Genomic DNA, 21,979 nt, shown 5'->3' with positions numbered 1-21,979 from the left:
GGTGCTGACTTAAAAGTACCATCGCCAAATAATGTCCCATGACTGAAATGTTTCATGAATCGCTTTGCAATATTTGAGCAAAATATTAAAATCTTGTCTGATATACTCCGTCTTCGCAGAGCAAAAAGTCTTTAGATAATATACCTCAGGAATTTTGATTTGCTCCACAGTACTAAATGTGGTGCTATTATTTTCCAAAAATGTCTTTCTAGCTCTATACATAGCGTGCTGCTTCTGTTTAATTGTAGGCAAATTGACCACAGAACATTTCTGTTTTCGAAGGTCATTGATTGTCGATTCAAGAATATGCAGAACCGAGGACAATCTTCGCACACCTCTTTTTTGCATTTATTAAAAGCAGGAAATACTTTTAATTTGTCGGGCTCCGGGAGGCACATATACTGACTTACTCTTAGAACATTTTCTTCCGAGTCCAACGTTATTGAATCGTTACAGTTTTTTCGACGGTTCACACACCTCCAGGTAGTACTATCATTATTCGAATATTGCTGATTATACCAGTAATTGTTGTATATTATACACGGTGTATTTAATTGATTTGTCGTAAATGATACCTTATTTGGGTCCGCCATAATTGACAATCGTATTTTGTATTGCGAATTCAAAGCAAATGTCTAATGAAGTGGCCAGTAGGTAACAAGTGAGTAACACTCTTCCATTACGTAGAGGATATATACATATGTACTAATTAAGGGGTCTCAAATTTTCTAATCGCCATTATACATTGACAGTTTCTGTACAATGTATAAAGACTGTATCGTTAATTCTAGGGACAACTTTTATTTACTTAGCCGTTTTTTTTGTATTATATTTTTATTTCAAAATTACACATGTGTTTAGTTAGTGCTTTAATAAGGAACACATTTCGTCCTGGGACCTCGACGTAAAGCATACAGTTTGGACAAAATTTACCCAATCCTCTCGAGTAACAATTACGACTGCTGACAAATACTACAAGAAAATTTGCGGTTTGCGAACAAGACAATAAGGTAAACGGCCCCAAGTTCGTGTTAGTACGTTATTTCGTTAGTTTTGTTTCTGGCGCAAATAATAAGGAATTCAATTATTTTTTATTCTAATTATACATATGAAAAAAATCTGTATTATTTAATCTCTTCAATAAAGTAATAACCAATATTTTAGTAATTAAACTGAGAGTAATACGACGGTCGAAACTGTCAGAGGGCCGCGAACAGCTGTGTTGTATGCGTGCACTTTTTTTAGGCGTAAGGTGCGCGCTCTCACTTGTTAAGCTTATAGGAAGGAAAAGCTAAACCCATTCGAATAAAAGTTTTTGGGAGTGTTTCTGTGGGTTCCTTAGTAATTGATTTGATAAGAAAAAAGATTGAATATATGCATAGAAATAACTTAAATTTGCAATAAATCGACTCACGAAATAGCGGTCATTTTATTTTTCGTGTGTCTCCTATTTCGTGCCACTAACGAATCAAGGATTTTCTAGATACATTTTGAGTGCTTGTTTTTATATATATTAACGAAGATAATTAAAAAAATAAATTAGTAAACAATTAATGTATTTCATGAAGTTTCGTATGAACGAAATTCGGTATATGTTTTTTTCACTAGAATTCTCATAAAACGAGTTTGAATGTGACCCGAGTTAAATTTTTTAAGGTATATTCCACGTATATTCTCATATTAACTACTAGCACAATTTTATTTATTATTCAATTTATTTGATTTATTTTTGTGTATGTTTATATTTAACGTATAAGATAGTAAATTATTTTTTGTAAATAATTTTTATTTTTTAATTTATTTTAATTTTTATTTAATTATTTAAATAGTTTGGCTCTTAATCACGTATTAAAGTACCCATATGGTTTACAAAGTCTTAATTCAACCATTAAAGACGACGAGTACAAAAAACTTTAAGCTAGCTCTCAAATTATTATTTTTTAAATATTATTTTTAATTTGACCATATAATCATTCGTAAGTAGGTAAGACCGTTAAATATAAATGATTATCAGCAAATTATCACCAATTACTCTAAGAAAACTGTATGCCGAAACAGGGGACACGAATTCACGAACTTAGGAGCTGACCTAAATTTGTATCACGAAATGGGAGCCAAATAAGAGGTTCACGACAAAATTCATATAAAATAAAGTTTCAACTAAAACCCTACAGTTTATGCATTAAATTATCAACAAAGAACTAATATAACTTATTCAAAAGCTTTCAAGGTAATGATATGCTTAGTAATATTTAAAAAAATATACAAACTCTCAACTCACTCTCAAGAGCCTTAACCTGCCGAAACAGGGGCCCTTTACCTTATCACACAAAAAAAATCGTACTATGTAAACAGCAATTACACATGATTCGTATAGTTAAACATCTGGACTAGACCAATAGTGGGACCGGATTTTTGCACTAAAAGTTTTGATAATTCTAAAGATGAAAAAGTGATACTTATCTGACATGGGACATATTTTTAAGCATATTTGTAAAATATGACGAAAAGTTAGAACGAGCGTTAGATATAAATTAGGTATTTATATATTTTTAGTAATGATTTTTTAATATTGAATTAAAGTGCAATGTTTAAGTTCCATCGTTTATAATATGTATGACGCTTTATAATGTAAAATTATTAGAAATTTTTTTAACGTGCTTCTTAGTCAAACTACAAATTAGCTTATTATTTTGTCGATATTGAATTAAAGTTTAATAAATCCACAACAACATATCTAAATTCTTAAGTTAATAGGCAAGCTAAAAATTTAGAAGAATAAGATATATGCTTTAGAATTAATATGCGTTTTTTGTCCTATAATATCTAATATTGAATTAGAGTCTGTAAAAATAAGTCTATTACTATAAAATAATATACGCAGCCATATTATGGAAAATAAGAAATTTTGGTGTGTAGCTTGCATTGTAATAGTAAAATATATTTAAAAAGGCGCGAAATTCATACATACGCCGCGCTGGTCCGTCAGTGTCGCCGGCGCGGCGCCCGAGAGCCTATCATAGCCTACCTATACCTCGCCCCTCGCCTCGCCCCACCTGCCGCTCACAGCACTGTCTGTCTTTTCTTATCATCCATTTGTTTGTTTACTGTGGACATATATAAATTAGATGCGGACATTACGTGAAATTAAAGGGGTCCCTTTGTTTCCCATAAAGTTTTAAGTCATAATGTATTGTTTGTCATATAAGAACCTTCGGGCTCTCGAATTAAGGTTTATTTTTGAATGGCCTTAGTAGCAGTGTGATAGCGTTGACTCGGCTCGGAGAAGTCGGAGAGTTGGCGAATTGGCGATTCATTCGCCGAGTTAGCGGATCGGATACCAAGTTATCAGTTAGTTTAGTGGCCGAGTTGATTAGGAAGAACATTTGAATTACGAAATTGTAATAAAAATGTACATGATATTCACAACTATTTTTTACCATAGTTTGTCAAAGGACTGTCTCATTTCAAACATAGAGAGAATCATCATACTATCTTTGACTTACACTAGTACTAGCACCCAAAAGAAAAGGATGAATATAGTTTTTTGTTTTTATTTACTGACAAATTGGTTTGACCGACTATACCTATATCTGGTTCCTATTGTCATGTCCTGTCCTATTCAACGTCAATATCATATTATGTATATTATAAACCAACTGCTCAATATTACACGTATACATATTGAATATACAATAAGGTAAGTGACCTCACCTTATTGTATATTCCGTGTCGGCCGTATATGCCTATATACGGCCCACCTTAAATTAAAATGTTTTTTTTTAATAAACAGGATATTAAGTATGAAAAACTCACTCAAATAGGTATCTTATTTATTGAAGTTTCTTCATTATACCAAAATAGTTATAAAAATATTACGATACTCTTGGAAAATATACCTTTTATAAAAGTCCTATTGTGGGCCTTATTGAACACTAGCAAGGTAATCCCGCAAAAAATAATCATTTTGACAGTAGACAATAACAGATTTTATTGTTTTTAACTTAAGAGTTATACATATACAAATAACAATATTTGGTACTTACCACCAAGAGGATATTTATAATAAGTTAAAAATAATTCTTTTGGGCCTTATTAACTAAAGATATAAAAATTGTCTAGTTTACGCAAAAATAGTAGGTAACTAAAGTCACTAAACATAAATCTTTATTATTATTATGTTTTAACATCTGGGGGCACGGCAGTACCCCCGCCAAGACGAGCAAAGCGCAAGGGCACTATCTACCTTTTCTCGAAGCGCTTCGTCGTTTTTTGGAACCCTCATAACTTGGGGTTGGATTATACTAGATAAACAAAGTTCTCGGACTTATTAAGCATATCAATTGCATAGCTCTTATACTTTAGATTTTATTCATATCTAAAAACTTCGATTTCGTCACTGACTCACTCACTTGATGATTATCAATACCTTTAGGGTACTTCCTGAAGTCCTCTAAGAAGTTGAAATTTGATATGTAAGATAGTTTTAGTACACAAACAACAAATAAATTCAAAAACTTGAATTTTTTAATCCCTAAGGGGATGATGAGGGGGTTTAATCTTGTATGGGGAATCAATAATCGCTGAACCGATTTAGTTGAAATTTGGTATGTAGATAGGTATTGTTATGGGGAAGGATATAGAATAGATTTCAACCTCAAAGTTTACCCTTACGGGGTGAAGGCAGATTTCAACCCCAAAGTTTACCCTTACGGGGTGAAGGGTTTATATGGGGAATCAGTAAGAAGTACATTGTGTAACAGATGCCCCCAGATACTTATTTCAGGATTTTTAATAGTAAATCACCCCCAACCCTTTAAATTAGGGGATGGAAGATTGTCATAAGCAACTTACAAAAAGAAGTGAAATCCCACCAAAAACATTTTGATGTAAAATGTTGCCCAGACGAAACCATAAGGCTCGCACTGTCAAAAAGTTATCAGATCTCTTGCCAAGCTTCTAACTCTACAAGCCCTAACTTCACTAGCTCTACACCTTAGTCAAAGTATGTGGCTCGGCCGTTTCGTTTCTACAAGAACTATTTATTGTATGTATAATAAAAAAACCGCCCAAGTGCAAGTCGGACTCGCGTTTCAAGGGTTCCGTACATTACACAATTTTTAACAATAAGTTTTTTTAGTGAAAAGTGAGTTAAATGTCTTTTAAAAACCCGTAGGGATCGGATCAAAAACTAAGTACTTAAGTCCGACTCACGCCACAGATTATACAATAGTTCTTACGAACAGATACTTATCTCTCAAACAAAACGCAAATACCTACCGTTTTGATACCTACACAAAAATACAATGGAGTGACCTTCAACGCGCCGCTCCCCGCACCGCGCGCACCGGCACAACGCTAGGGTTGCTGACGCTTAGAAATGATAAATAAATACCCACTTAAACAGAGGAGTGAAATAAAAGGAAAGCTAAATCTTAAATTATACCTAATATTCCGATTATGCTTTAGTGTTTGCGAAATAGTCATTTTAAAAGGTCATATGTCCCTGCAGTAACCGCAGTGTTTACGCCGTTTTATAAACCGCGCAATAATCCCAGCAAGAATTAGTTTTAAAACTTCGTGTAATTTAAAACCAGATAGAGATTAATGTTACATAGTAAAGAAAAATAATAGAAACCCCATGAATAATTATAAGTTAACCAGAGCAAAAATGAGTAGGCACTTTCCGGTGTAAACTTACTGTCGTTAAAATAAACATTTACCAAAATAAATTAAAAATTTACTACCTATTTCAAATAGATAGATATCTAAATCTATACATTTGTCACACATATTAAACATTACATGTTTAATTAAAGAAATTCAATAGTAGGTAGGTACCTACTACCCGCGCGATTCGAACTTTAAGATATCGCGCCGTTAGACATTCACTAGATATGAAATAGTAAAGATATGTGACGTTCCACGGCAAAAGGTACCTTATGGCGGCTGGCGCTTACGCTTATTATTATCGCCACTCCAATATTCAGTCGGGGCAATGGTACCTTTTGCCGTGGAACGTCACATATCTTTACTATTTCTTATCTAGTGCATCTCTAATTCATTTCCCGAATCCCGCCGTACGTGTAACTATCGTAAAAATTGACAGTGCGGCGCGCGGTGACGTGCGTACGTGAGCGCGTGTGGGAACCAACTGGCTTGCTTTTCTACCGTGAACGGGAGCAGATTCGTAGGTATTAATCCGAGCTCGCGCAGAGAGTTCCATAGGCCTGCTCACGCTTAGCTCCACATTTCTAATAGGTTTTCCTGTCATCTATAGGTAAAAAGCTAATATGTGTATTTTTTTCATAATAAAAAGACCCAGTAGTTTCGGAGATAAGGGTAATGTTAATTTTTTGCCTGTTTTCTTAAATAACTTCTAAACTATTTATTTTAAAATTATGAAAAAAATATATTTGAGATTCTAATTCTAAAATGAGCCCCTTCATTTGATATATAACAAAGATATAGTTTTTTTTCTTCTATTTATCATTCATCTCAAAAGTGACCCTTTATTTAAATTTCTATTACATATTTACTTTACATGTACATATGTCTTTGGGTTATAGACAAATTTCAACTTATTAGTCCAGTAGTTTCGGAGCAAATAGGCTGTGACAGACGGACAGCCAGACACACGAGTGATCCTATAAGGGTTCAGTTTTATTCCTTTTGAGGTACGGAACCCTAAAAATAATGATTATAATAAGTTTTTCACCTTATGCCCATGTGGCGGTAGCAAAACAGCCAAGCCACATATTTTGACTAAGGTGTAGAGTTAGTGAAGGGGCTTGTAGAGTTTGAAGCTTGGCTCGACAAGAGATCTGATAACTTTTTAACAGTGCGAGTCTTAGGCTTATGGTTTCGTCTTAGCAACATTTTACATGAAAATGTTTTTGGTGGGATAATTTTTTACAGTATAAATATTTATTCGTAACAGTTAGTATTATCTTTTAACATGATTTTTACTGTACATCTGGGCCCTATTTCACCAACGTGACAGGTGCGACATTTGTCGACATCACTGTTACTGACGTCACAGGCCTTTATAGGCTACGGTAACCGCTTACCATCACGAGCGGTGTGGTTGTTTGCCACCAACCAGTGTTGGGCGTAATTAATTACTCGTGTAATTTAATTACTAATTTAATTACATGTAATTAAAATATTTGTAATTTAATTACATAAAATTTAATTACATGTAATTAATTTTTCTGTGTAATTTGCAATTGTGATTACATTAATTAGTAATTAAATTACTCAATTACTTTTCATTTACCTTTTTAATAATATGCAAATATGAACAAATTTACTTGTAGTAATTATAAAGAAAAACTTTTATGAATTCCATTATACGCTGGATAACGTTATAACATATTTTTTTATCCCTGGAATCATACCTTTACAGGCTACTATGTGACAAACCACGTTGAATATGGCGGTCGGCGCTTACGTCGCGTAGCACCGCATTAGTTTGCACGATGCACATCCCTGGTGCGCCGGGTGCGGGCCAGCCCCAACCCTATCCTGTGTGTGATAGCGGACAGACTTGACTGCCCGTATATGAGACACTGCTGCGAAATGCATGTTTCCAGCAGTGTATATATATTGTAATAGTTAATTAGGTACTAACATTAGGAACGTAAGTCTACTAACAAATCTGTATGAGTCCATAGTTGCTCGAAATAAATATTTTTCATTTCATTAGTATTGGGGCGCCGGTAATAATGATGTAAGCGCCGACCTAAGGTGCCTTTCGGGTTGGACTGTAGCAAAGGGGGGGCTGGGACTTGGACAATTGTCACAAGAAATACGACAGTTGTCACGAAATTCCGACACAGAACTCATTTACTGTCAAGAATTACCGAAAGTTCTTTGAAATCTTGTGTCAATTGTCATCATTATCATCATAAACATCACAAGAAAATTACCTGTTTTTTGCCGATATAATAAAGTTTTTTTTTAATAATACAATGATAGTGACAAACAGGAATAAGGCCCGTCCGATGGTAAGCTATAACCGTAGCCCATGGATGCCTGTGACGTCAGCAACAATGTCACGTTGGTGAAATAGGGCCCTGGTGCTACATTACGACACCGGTGCTATAAGCACATTAAAACACTCCCTTTGGCCGTGTTTTAAAATTCGTCATTCGTTGCAAAATTTCAATTTTTCGCACTTCTATCGTAAATAACTACCTATGTATTAATAAAAAAAGTTACCTATATAAGTAAGTAGTTACTGCCTTTAAAAAGTATAAGTGTCTAAATGTTATTAGACTTTTTGATTCTTTAAAACGTCTTAAGGTCAATAAAGCAAGTGAAAAATTATTAGAGTTAGACCAAGAAAAGTCTGCAGCGATTTGGACAGCCCACGCAGTGAAGGTGTTATTTATAAGTCATAATTTCATAGAAGTTTCTTCAAATCGGCCTTATTAATGAGAGATTAAAAATATTCAAAATTATCTAAAAATATTTTAATCTATTATTTCATCTCATACGTTCAATAAGGCCCGGGACTGGACCTTTTTACCTGCACTGACAGTGGATCTTCTTAGCAACAAGTACAAATTCAGAATAATAGGGAGCAACTGCTATTTTTGAATGCTGGGCCTTGTTACCCGCCGGGCCTCATATGCCTGCACCTCACCTACCTTATTTATTTGTTTTACAAGGGGAAAATTTGTTGATTAATCGTGCTAATATTGATACCCAAACAAGCGAAACATTCTAAAATTGAACCACAAGCGTAGCGAGTGGTTCGTAAAGTTGAATCTCGAGCGTAGTGGAGGTTTCAAGGGACGAGGGTTAAATAAAATTTTCACTACATCAGCTCGTAAAGGCCCTCTTGATTGTTCGAAACGGATAAGAAGAGTGGCATTTAATTTGATGCAAATTTTGAGTTGTTTCCGTAGGTATACTCGTAAAGCTCTGTTGGTTGGTAAAATTGACTTTAAAATGATAAATATTGAATAACGTTAGTTTGAAATTGATTTAAATGATAAAGTAAATATTATCGGAGATATATATATCGGATATCGCTCTTAAACAAAAAATATATGTCGCTAGTCATTTATAACCTAAAAGCGCCAAATTACGCAAAATTATATTGAAATGACACCTGTCTATTGAATTTGAAGAATACTTTAACAAGGGTGGTTATCTGTATGACAATGCACCTAAAATAATTTTCAAATGTATCTATTATTTCTATACTTAACACGATAACGAATTCTACGTAAACCAAACCGCGGGCAATCCCTAGTACATATAGAAATAAATAAGTGTAGGTAAGTTTCCATTAGTGTACCTACTATTAACAATATAACTATTTACCATTGATAATAATTTTATAAACGTTTTGCGTATTTTTTACGGGCACCGCGCTAATCGCTAGCCCGCCACCGTCGATCGCTGCCTCCTGCCACGGCGCACAGCGCGGCGCGCGAAAACGCCGCGCGTTTGAAATGTAACTCAATATAAGCGCGGAATGCATACTTACGTATCAGTATTTAGTGTCGCCGTGATTTTATATTTCTAATATTTTGTGTGGGAACTAAGATCTTTATTATGACCGTGTAATATTAACTCTACAAACTTTAATTCAATATTGGCTATACTGCTTAACCAGAAATCAATATCTAGACAAGCACATTGTCTACATTTCTAATTTTTTACAAGTATACTAAGTTGATAGATAATATCGTAATTTTACAATATCAGCTACTTTAATTCTTTATTGACAAAGTAATTCGTGTTTTTACGTTCACCAGAAAGCAGCTGTTCCAGATTTCTAAAAACCGAATATTGTGAATAAATTAAAGTGTTATTGAACATGTTACAGTTTTTTGTAACTTTAATTTTATATTTACATAGTTATTTAGCAAAATTGAAATATTTAAATATGGCCGAACGCTCCACCTATAATTTTCTAATATTTTACATAAATGTTATTTAACATGCATGCAATAACATATAAAAAAAGAAAAAACTTTAATGTTATCAAAACCCATTTTTGTTCCACCGCTGGTCTAGACATAGTCTAAGCATTTCTTTTCGTAAAAAAAAAGTTTAGGATCTGTGCATGGTGGCCTTTTAGAGAATATGGCATGCTACTTACGACAACTATGGCTTTGACATCTAATATAACTATCATGGAGTGTTTCTATCGACCCGCTCTAGCGATGGATCAACGCCATGAATGTTCGTTAGGCTTTGGTTTTAAGCTTATTCTTCTAGCTGCCTCCGTCATTACGCTTGCATCAGAAATTGAAGGGATTCCAAAACTTGGGGTGAAAAATCGTTTTTATGTAAAAATAAAAATTCACCACATTTATTCCACAGCTGCTCAATTGAACAGTCATGAAGAGGACACTTATATAACATGTTTTAGCAAACTATTAACCTGTTGTTACTTTAAATCGTACCAAAGAGTCGGTGAAATAGTCTCAAATTCAGCTCGATAGGCTTGTCCGGACTGTATTTGCTATACGGTATTAAAAGCATCATAAAGTCCCTAAAATAAAAAAAAATTCAAACTTTCTTGAATCAGATATAGCTTAAAAATACCCTCAGATCAAACTCTTAGAACATAGTAATACAAAATAATACACATGCCAACAGTTAGACCAGGTTTAATCTGTCCCTATACTTAACAATACGGTCTTTATAACAATACGGATTACTTCTCTCCGAAGCGGGTAAACACTTATTATTATAGCATGCGAGCGAGATGGATACAGTGTGCGAGCGAGATGAATGGTGTGCAAGACGGATAGCGGTAGTGTGCGAGAGGGATAGAGATGATATGAAGGATGGAGGAGCGAATTAAAATTATTTTCTGCGGAGGTACGAAGGGGACAGCTAGTAAGTACAGTCGACGTCAAAAATATGTTTACATTTTTGCACCTTATCCCAATGTAATAAGGCGATAAGTGTAAATATATCTTTGACGTCGACTGTACATAAATGTCTATGGAAAATACGACTTGCTAGGCTGTGAAAATATCCACGGTTTTTTGGGAGGTTTCAGGAGGAGGACCTATAAATAAGAGGATGCTCAACTCGATCTGATGCACAGTTTTGGCAACTAGCGCAGTTGGTACTTTGAGTGTTAAGTTTTGGTAAATAGAGAAGTTGGTACTATGCGTAATACAGGTTGGTAACTAACGTAGTTGGTGTCTTGCGAGTTTGCCACTTTATAAACTTGGTAGGTACTTTGCCAAATTGTAGTTTTGCGTAATTGGACAGTATATACTTAGGGCATACTGATAATTCCTGGAACTAAACTGCAAAACGTAATTCAAGACCAAAAAAAGTAAGACAATGTTGCCACTGCAATAATTTGTTTGTAAAATAGTAATTTTCTTTTGATAATTAATCACGCTAAGATAATTTATTTATTAGTAATTTTACTCCTACGATTTAAAAAACTACTTTTATTTACTTAGTTTTACATAAATACAAGACGCGCTAGTAATAAGTGGCAACATTTTCTTACTTTTTTTGGTCTTGATTTAGGTACGCTTTGCAGTATATAGTTACTTAGAAAACGAAAATTAATAAAACAATTATAGGGTTTGAAAAAGGAATTCTCTGGCAGTATTTTACTTTTTAATTTGTAAGACTGTCATTTGTTTTTTCATCGTTGAAATTCGTGTCGTTGTTGCAATGAATTTAGGTAAGTCGTGAATATTTTCGAAGCATGATTTTTTACGATTTTCGATGTGGTTTAACTCAGCAAGAAAGTTGTCAAAGACTTCAATTAGCATTTGGCGATGAAGCCCCATCTCGTAGCTCTGTTTATTCGTGGTTTAGTGAGTTTAGACGAGGACGTGACCTTCTCCATGACGATGAACGTGAAGGCTGGCCGGCGACAGCGGTTACCGATTGTAATATTGATACTGTACGACAACTAATTGAAACTGATAAAAAAATTACCTGTCAGCAAATTCGTACTACCTTAGGCATTGGAATGAGCCAGGTGCAAAAGATACTGCATTTGCACCTTCAAACTTCAAAATTCTATTTGCCAAAAATGCACGTACATAATAGATGTTATCATACACATAATGTAAGTATCAGCGCATTCAGCCAGGAGGCATGCAAATCAGAAACATATTTACAAAAAACATAGTTATTTACAGAATATACAAAGAACTTAACAGTATGTAACTTTATTATACAAATAACTTAAAATTGAAATTATAGCATGTCAAAACTAAAATGAAAATACCACGACAAAAATTCCGCCAAGGCAACCAATGCGTATTTGAAGGCCTCAAATGTGGAATTAATGACTCATCCGCCATATAGCCCCGATCTCGCACCGTGTGATTTCTTTTTATTTCCAAAAATTTAAGATTAACTCAGAGGTTTACGATTTACAAGCCCGGAAGTGCCAGTGAATGTTTTCCACGAAGCCATCGAAGAGGTCCCTAAGGAAGCCTGGACCCGCTGCTTTTCACAATGGTTCCGGCGAATGCAAAAGTGTGTAAATAGTGATATACTTCGATAAACAATAAATATGTCATAAGGATTATAAGTCGTCTCATTTATCAGAATCCAGAAACTTTCAGTATGGCCCACGTATTGCGTGCTTTGGCACTTTGCGAATTTGGTACTATGCGTCGAAAAAGGCATAGATATATCTCATGTCATTGTATGTGCAATGTTTCATTACAATCCAACACGTAGTTTTAATTAAAATGAGAACGAAACTCCGTTTATCCGCATGTAGGGTTGCCATATGGAAGAATTAAATGTCCTGATAAAAATCCGGAGATCACCCTAAAAATCCGGACATTTCTTGTAACAGAGATTTGGCGTAGCGTTAACGACGCCCCGGCGGCGGCGCGCTGCTTTATGCGGTGTACTGTATCGTGGATCTACCTTTCCCTTTCCCTCCGTCCGACCCGCATCGCATTCTTTACGCAGTATATTAAGTAAACATATTTTTTTATAAGGTCATTCCTAAAAATCCGGACACTTGCCAAGTCCGGCCGCAATCCGGACAAAGGGTCAAAAATCCGGACATGTCCGGACAAATCCGGACGTATGGCAACCCTATCCGCATGGGAAGGTGAAATTCGGCCGAGCTTGCTGCGGGGACTTGGAACCATAGTATAGTTTTTATTAGTTTCTAATAAAAATATACTTATAACAAAACTGTTCGATCAATGTAGGTAATGTAGGTATTTGGAATATTAGCCCTGGGACAGCGAAATATGTTCATTTGAAAATTGACTCATAAGCTGTTTGAGAAAGACAAATACTTTTGACGCGTAGTCTGATCCGCTACTTTTGATACTGACTATAATATGTAATCACTTACATCATGGAAGCATTCATAAGGCAAGTTCTTTTTTTTTTGGTCATGAAGTCGTTTTCTTTGTTTCATAATGACTGAAAATAAAATAGCATAGGTACGTCCTAAATCGACATTAAATTAAAATATTTCATTACTAATATATTAGTAATACTTACCAACTCGTACAATTTTGATGTTCTGATTGCGACCACTACGAATAGGTACCGTTTTACGCTTTCAGTGCCTGCACAAGAACATCATTAACACCGCATTGAGGTTCGAAATGTTTATTTCATGGAATATATACGTACCTGCCATCGTGAGTGAGTCATCGAAAAATATATTTAAGTAACCGTACATTACGGTTCATATCTTTGGTAGCGATCTTAATTGACTTTAAGTACATAATAAACAGTTTATATTCATCGATTTTATGATGGATAGGTATAAATGAAGCTGTTAGTGTCGCGCTATCAAGCGATCGAGCCTGCTTGCGAGGCTAACTACCTAATAGCCAAACACAAAGACACTGTAATTTTTCTCTTATCGATTTTTAAACCTAGGTCAATATGGCAATAGGGTATTATCTCACGCGATCACGTTCATGCGCGATTATCCCACAAAAACAACACAATCATTACCGTAAATGAAAATGACACACAACATGAATAATTGTTTTTTCACCACACCAGCTGGTAAAGGCTCGCTTGATTGTTCAAAAACGAATGAGATATGCATATTAGAGAGGTTCATATTATCCACAATTCCACATGTGGGGCAAAGTAATCAAATGGAAATTTTGAGTTGTTTCCTTATGTTGGCTGGTAGAATTGATGATTTTGAATGATAAATAATTAATAACATTAATTTTGAATCGATTTGCTTTGATTTCGTTTGATATTTCACATTAGCATTTTCCTTGTGTTGGTGTGGTGAAAAATTTTGTGTTTCACTCGGTTGCAAAATTTGTTTTACCCTTGTGCCTTGAAACCCTCTCAATGCTCAAGATTCCATTTTTAGGACCACGCGCTACGCTCGTGGTTCAATTTAAAAGTATGTGTCATTCTCAAACAGCTTATGGGTCAATTTTCAAATGAGCATATTTTGCTGTCCCAGGGCTAATATTCCAAATACCTACATTGTTCGAACAGTTTTGTTGCGAGTTTAAGTATATTTTTACAATAAACTAATAAAAAATATACTATTGTTCCAAGTCCGCAGCAAGCTCGGCCGAATTTCACCTTCCCATACAAACGGAGTATCATTCTCATTTTATTTTAAAACTACGTGTTGGATAGTAATGAAATATTGATTTTATATCATCGTATAGGTAAGCCCGGATTTGGGCACAAATTATAAGCGTATTTATTTTAATATCGTTCTAATACCAGTCTAATTGAATGCTGTTTGCATTCACAGTAATCTTTTTCAAAACTAATTTAAGCTGCCTTAGACTAATATCGCTTTTACGTAAGTATCTTGTAAGCCTACAAAGGCTTTTATTGGTCAAGCGTTAGAATCTTGTGAGCCTAAAAAAGCTTATTTTGTTTTTTGTTTCACACAGACTTGAAACATTCTATGTACGAGGTGCGGTCCAAATATTTCTGGCTGGAATGGTTCGGCCGTTTTAAAAAAAGAAAAAAATATGTCATTTTAATTGTCATTTATCCTGTTCTTTTGGACATACATTTTGGGTTTCTATTGTTTGCGGTTTTTATTTCACGGCGATTAGAACAACAGGAAATGGAAACTTTTTTTCAAGCTTACAGCGAAGTGAACGAAAAGCGTGCTCTCAGGAAGTTTTGGATGCCTATAAAAAACATGGAAAGAGTTTTCTGGAGTCAATTGTTACTGGGGACGAAACAATGGTTTTGTACTATGATTCCCTCTATAAAAGAGAATCGAAGGAGTGGCGTCGTCATGGTGAACAGCGGCCTCGGAAGGCGAAGGTAACGCAATCCACTAAAAAGACCATGGCTACCATGTTCTGGGATTGTCAAGGAATACTGTTGATGGACATAAAATAAAGTAATACCACGGTGACTGGCAGCTCCTACGCTACCCTTAAATAATAGTTACGAGAGGTGACCAAGCACACACTTCGGGGAAAACTTAGCAGAGGTGTGCGCCTTCTCTACTACGATGCGCCCATTCACACTGCTTTAATTACCAAGGCTGCTGTTGCAAAGTGTGGCTTTGAGGAAATTCGCCACCCACCGTATAGTCACGACCTGGTCCCTAGTGACTACTATTTCTTTTGGAAACTTAGGGCAGACTTAAGGGGAAGACGATTTTCTTCAGATGGTGAAGTGACCCATGCGGTTTACGCCCATTTTGAGGACAAACTTTCAGAGTACTTTTACAAGGGTATAGAAAAGCTAATTTACAGATTTAAAAAGTGTGTTGAAATAGAAGGGAAATATATCGCATAATAAAAATAGTTTTGTAAATGTATGCTCTTATTTTCTGTGTAAGGCCGGAAACTTTTAGACCGCACCTCGTACATGTGAAGTGAAGTGCGTGTACGAGTGAAATTTTGCAGCGTGTTAAAAAAATATTATTGTAAGTATATTATCAAACTATTTATGAATTGTTTAAATATAATAACGTGCTCGTTATCATCGTGCTGTGTGTTTATGTTTCACGATAAGTATTCACGTGGGAAAATATTATTTACTGTAAAGTAGACCCTGTTTTCCACTTCAAACTTCATGCGCCTGATCAAATAATGGTATGTGTATCCTCTTGTAATTATTTTATTTCTTTATTTGTATTGATAGTCAGCCATTGCTGTTGGTGTATTTTTCAAACGCACTATTAGAGTATTTTAAGATTATTTACAGTATATTTGGCATTCTGAATACAAATGGTATGGCTACTCGGAGTAATTAATATGGCTATGTTGAAATATAATAACTCCATGACTCAAACTCCATGTTGATGGCAATACTGATGGCAAGACTTCGGTAGTTTTCAGTAGCTCCAACAAGCCTTGGGTATTTGGTGCAAATAATTTGAGGTCATCCATGTATAGAAGGTGAGAAATAACTTCACCCTCTCTCCGAAGCCATCAACCTAGTCCCAAATCCTTCAGCAGGGTGCTGAGGGGATTCAGAGCTAGGCAGAACCACAGGGGACTCAGACTGTCACCCTGAAAGATTCCTCGCTCAATCCTTATAAAATCCTGCGGGCCAGGTCGGTCATCCCCGCCTCCTGGTTGACGAATGACTGTGGTCCACTGCCCCATACACGCGCTTAGGAAGGTTCTCAAAGCTGCATCAACTTTATACAGCTCTAAGACCCTCCCCAGCCATGAATGAGGCACCGAATCATAGGCCTTCTTGTAGTCAATCCAAGCGGCTGAGAGGGCCCCCTTGTTGCGTCGGATTTGTTAGCAGATGGTCATGTCTATGAGGAGGAGCTCTTTAGTACCACGGAACCCAACCCTACATCCATTTTGAGCACAGGCCAAAATATTGTTTACGACAATGTGCGCGTTGATTTTTGCTCTCAAAATGGATGTAAGCAGCTTGTAGAGTGTAGGCAAGCATGTGATGGGTCTGTAGTTCTTCGCTTCCGTGGTACTACCGGACTTATAGAGCAGGAAGGTGACATCAGTTGTCAAGGAAGGTGGGAGAGAACCAAGCTCGAGGGCTTGTTGGAATTGTGCTGCCAAGCAGGAGTGCGAGCATCGGAACCATTTTAGCCAGAAGTTGTGCAATCCATCCGGCCCAGGACTTTTCCAGTTCTGGGCCGTGCGAATGGCACAACTTACGTCATCGGGGCTAATGGTGACTGCCCCCATAGGTTCAATGGACTCGCACTCACGCTCGACAGCTCTCATCCAACTCCCCTCGGTGTGTCCGATAGGCACCGACCAGATGCTACGCCAGAAGTCATTCATGACAGTAGCATCCGGTGGCTGCGTGTCGGGACGCACGAAGGTTGGTTTCCTCCCACTTTTGGTACATCTTCCTTTGGTCACTCTGGAAAAGACGATTCTGCTGGAATCGGGCCACACGCTCTCTGTAGCGGCGAATACGATTTGCCCATGCATAGACTTTCTGCTTTAGAAAGTCGATGCGCTCCCCGCGAATGCCTGGTTTACAAAGCTCATTACTCGGGGGTGATTGTTGCCCCCCCCCCCCCCCCAAAGCAGATCAGCTTTGCGATAAGAGTCCTAAAAGAGCTGATACGTCGCTTGATCCGTATTTGCCATGCGGGGCCATCTCCGGCGGTCCTAGGTGCACGTTCAGAGTCCGGAAACTTGACTCGTGTAACACGGCACATCGCGATGGCTCCTCAATTACATGATCGCGTGCGTATCATCTAAATCGTTACTAGTCCGCAAATATGGCCCTAGTAAAGCGTTTAGGGCTCCCATTAGCGCTAGATTGTGTCTATTCATAGGCAAACGTGGTAATCGTGGCCTAGTATTGGGTGTGGAGCTATACTGCGTAATCGCCTCATCCAGAGTCCTCCTCAGTTGCTCATTGGCTGTAGTACTACTCACACTCTGCGCGAACTCCTCGTCGGCACAGAGATCTACTCGCAGCACCCACGGTGCCTGGTCGGGTGCCGGCACCGGATCCGGCGACGTGGCGGGCGGGTCCCGCACCGAGGTGGAGGCTGCGCGAGCAGAGAGAGCCTCCAGGCGAAGCCGATCAAGTGTCGAGTCATCCAACCGCTTTAGACCGCTGGATGACTCGCACCTGATCCGATAGCCGTTGCGCAGTCACGTCGATGGTTGGTTCGAGGGCCTGAAATAGTGGAAGCATTCGGACACGGTACGCGCATAAGTCGGTTCCCCCCTCTGTAGCCCCATAGTAGGCGCGCATGACGTTCTCATTTATGGCTTGAGACCATCGCATGCGACGCACTACACCACCGGCAGCGGGAGCCGTAGGCGGAGCAAGATGTCCCGCAGGCCCCAAGCGTGCCGGCAGCGGTGGTCGCCCTCGTCGCGCTGGTGGTCGTGGCGGCGGCGGCGGCGGCCCGCACTCGTCGCTCGACTCGCTGGTGTCGGGCGCGGTGGTGAATTCATGGCCCGACGACGCTGACGAGGAGACGGACGAGGCGGGCGAGGGTAGTGGACGTGCGCTTTGTAGAGACGCTGATTGACTGCGTGTTTTACTTCTCGTTATCATTTATTTGACAGTATCTTGTAGTACATGTCGAACATGTTTTTTATGGTAGTTTATACCCGATATATACTTTATCGTATGTAGACATGTTTAGGGTACTCTTTCCCATAAAAGTAACTTAAACTTCAACACGTAAATACAAAATATAGAAAATAATTTAAGAGAAATTAAAAAACACGTTTGAAGTTGACAGCGTCATTATTATTATTTATTTATTATTATTTGTATCTCCTTGGATATCACGGGCCTATAATCCTGGCTTTTTGATAGGCTTGCGTGGGGACACAGATGCAACACGTAGAGGCCCCTTGGAGAGCTTAGATGTCATGTAGAACGCCTGCTGGAACCCGTTCACAGGTGCTACAATAGACACCCATGAACCGGTCTCAGCAGGCATTGGGACTATTGTAGAAAAAGAGAACAGTATACCGGTCTATGGATTGAAGTTTGGGTGGACTATGAGACTGGGTTATTACAAAGACGTACGGACACCTGCCATAACAATGTTCACACAAGTTATCGAGGCAGGTGGTGACTTGCCGCGCACTAGATGGGCCCCTGAAACTGCCGTCGCGAAGACGACCAGGAGCAACATCGGTGTAAGCGGCTCAGGGGTGTCGAGAGGTGTGCGCCGCTTTCTACCCAGCGGCTGTTAGCAGCCACTGTGCCAACTCGCGTCTTATGCATCTTTCACTTCCACCCCTGGAGCATATAGCTCTAACGACTCCTCTCTGGACGGCCAATTAAGGCAAGCCAGAGCTGAGAGTCCTGCGGGTCCCCTTGGGGTCCACTCCGACCGACGAAGACACGCCGGAGACGGAGACCCTGACCGACTCTCGGGAGCACTCGGGTTCGTGGGGTCGTTACTTCCCAACAGCTCGCCATAAGCTGCCCAAGCTTATTTATTATTATTATTAAAGAGGCAAACAACAGCAAAAAATGAAACAGCAAGATTGGCGAATTCCCCGGCAGATCAAAATCAAAGAGAGTTGCCAGATTTGGAGAGCGAGACCAACCAGTTACGAAGTGTATACTTATTTTGTAAAGGCAACAGGTGCTGCAAGGTTTAAATCCTCTATCTACAGATATATTCGAATAGATCATTATACTAGTCGACCACGGGACGACACATTCGATTCAATGTGCCTAGCAGATTTGCAGCCTTTTACAAAGCTTTTACACATACCAAAAAAATTTAAGCCCTAAACTCCTGAACAGTGACACACAACTCTCCAAATACGGCTTGGATTCGAGTGACAAGGACGAAAATACTGAAGGAAATTGGATTAGTTGAGAATATGTTCTTTAATACGGCAATAAAAAGCTTCGGTGAGAGGGGATCTCCGTCTTGGTTTGAAGTTTATGCAGGTGGAAACAATATTACACGAGAGACGTATGAGCCTGATTTAGGAGTACCTACCTACGATCCAAGTAAATTTTCAGAACTAATATTATTTGGTGTACTTGAATTGTGTGAATAAATTAAATACAATGCTTATCCCAAGTAACACAGAAGTAGCTGAATATTGTTTGAATAATAGAGCATGCCGTACTGAATGCTGAACAAGGTAGCTGTATAACGTCTGTATAAGCGCTTATACAGACGTTATACAGAAGGTTTGGGCGCAAAGTGGGCTAGCCCACGCCGCTTATTACTGAATAACAGTAATGTTATAGCTGTATAAGTGTGTGCCCACACATTGAATTGCTGAATAACACTTGTATAGAGGCTGTCAAAAGCTTCTATACCGCTTTTAAACCAAAGTTATCCAGCTTTGTACAGAATGAATCAGTTATTCAGACGTTATTCAGCTTTTGGTTCACAAGTGCATTTTTATAGAAAATATATTCAGATATTAGCGCTAAAATACAGAAAATGTGTATTTAAATCAATGATTTGTCCTCCATTTTAGTTTGTGAACTCGTGGTGTCAAAGTGTTTCTGTAGTGAATACAAAATTAGTGACTGATTTGGTAAGTATACACAGATTTAATGTTTAGATAACATCAATTTCATTGCGCATGCGACTTTACTGTTAATATATATATACATTTTATTTAAAATTTTAAAGCGCCGCGTAAACAATGCACTGTTTAGAAAGTAAATATAGAAAATGTAGTACTCCACTTTTAAATTTGTAATTTTTTTGCGGTGTTTAGATGTTTTACTGATAGAAAATGTACTTTAACAAGTTATGCTACGATAAAACTAGTTTTATAAATGAATATAAATGGGTTTTTCAGTTCATTTTAAATTCCTATTTAATTTTAGAGGTTAGAATATGAGCAACCGTAATGGCGTCCGACCGTGCTGAATATAAGCTGCTGCCACAGCTATTATGTGCTAAATTTCTGAAAAAGCATTCACATTAGACGCGTTACTAAGCTACATTTTAGATAACAATGGTTTTAGAACAACAAGTTTTGAATAGCATCAGTATAATAGTAATTGTTTTCTCGATCTTAACGCCTATTAGGGTTCTATATACAAATAGTAAAAACCATCGATCCTCACTTAGTTTGATGAGAAACATTGTAGGTATGTAACACGGGCGATATTAAATCCTACTTCCTACTTATATTACACCTAAACGCGATAGGTATCATATTTAAGTTACATGATATTAGTAAAATATGTATTGTAAAACGCTTTACATTACATTAATTTTATTTTCTATTTTCGATGAAGCGAAAACAAAAGACAGTACTGTAAGTGTGGCAACTTTAAGCCCATCGCGATCCAAAGCGGCGGAATCTAAAAGATTCTTGATGAAACCAATAAATACTATTGAAGATTTAAACGAAATGGATCGAAATTTTTCTGACCGAGAAAATGTGACAAGTTTCATAGAAACATACGCAATCTTATGTAGTCCGGAACCGGGGAGTGGGCCAACAAACGCATACAGACTGTGCGATACTCTTTTTTCCAAGGAGTTCATGTGCCAATGCTCTTGGACAGGATTTAGTCGCGGAGAGGGCGTAAAATTTGCGTTCAAACGGTATAAAAATGTTGTAACAACTTTTTTCGAAATGGTCCGTCACTGGGACGAGCGGTATACAATTCAACAAAACGAAGATTTTTTTAAAAATGTGCTGAGAAACTCATTAAAACGAATGGGCTCGAAAAACGTGCGCAACTCTGCAAAAATAACAAGAAGAAATAAAAATAAAACTAAGACATCTACGGTAAATAAAGAAAACGAAAATCCAGCACCGTCGGAAGGAGTTAACGACGAAAATCCAGCACAGTCGGAAGAAGGAGTTACCGACGAAAATCCAGCACCGTCGGAAGAAGGAGTTACCGACAAAAGTCCAGCACCGTCGGAAGAACTAGAATCACTGTGTTAAGTGAGAAAATAGGGTTATTCCCACTATAGTTACCACCAAGTTGTTACCAGAGGTAAAAGGTGGGAAAAAATTCCCAGTAGTTACCACTGGTAACAGCTTGGTGGTAACGGGTTGTTCCCACTAGTTAGCACCAAGTCCAGTGGTAACTACTTAGAATTTTTTTCCCACCTTTTAGC

The 21,979-nt window shown here is 37.6% G+C and overlaps 1 protein-coding gene across 2 annotated transcripts in view; it reads right to left on the bottom strand.

Annotated features, from left to right (window-relative positions):
• Positions 1–13,418, bottom strand: part of LOC134804829 (gustatory receptor for sugar taste 64a-like) — a 32,240-nt gene extending 18,822 nt beyond the window's left edge. For both annotated transcript variants that reach the window (XM_063778096.1, XM_063778097.1), the window contains exon 1: positions 13,334–13,418. In XM_063778096.1, the coding sequence (XP_063634166.1) occupies positions 13,334–13,399 (66 nt within the window). In that variant the 5' untranslated portion in view covers positions 13,400–13,418. The remainder of the gene's footprint in view (positions 1–13,333) is intronic.
• Between the last annotated feature and the right edge of the window lie 8,561 nt (positions 13,419–21,979).

Source organism: Cydia splendana, chromosome Z (genome assembly GCF_910591565.1).
Source record: "Cydia splendana chromosome Z, ilCydSple1.2, whole genome shotgun sequence".
Classification (NCBI taxonomy): domain Eukaryota; kingdom Metazoa; phylum Arthropoda; class Insecta; order Lepidoptera; family Tortricidae; genus Cydia; species Cydia splendana.
The sequence above is the reverse complement of the archived record's forward strand: the minus strand, read 5'-3'. Positions and strand labels throughout refer to the sequence as shown.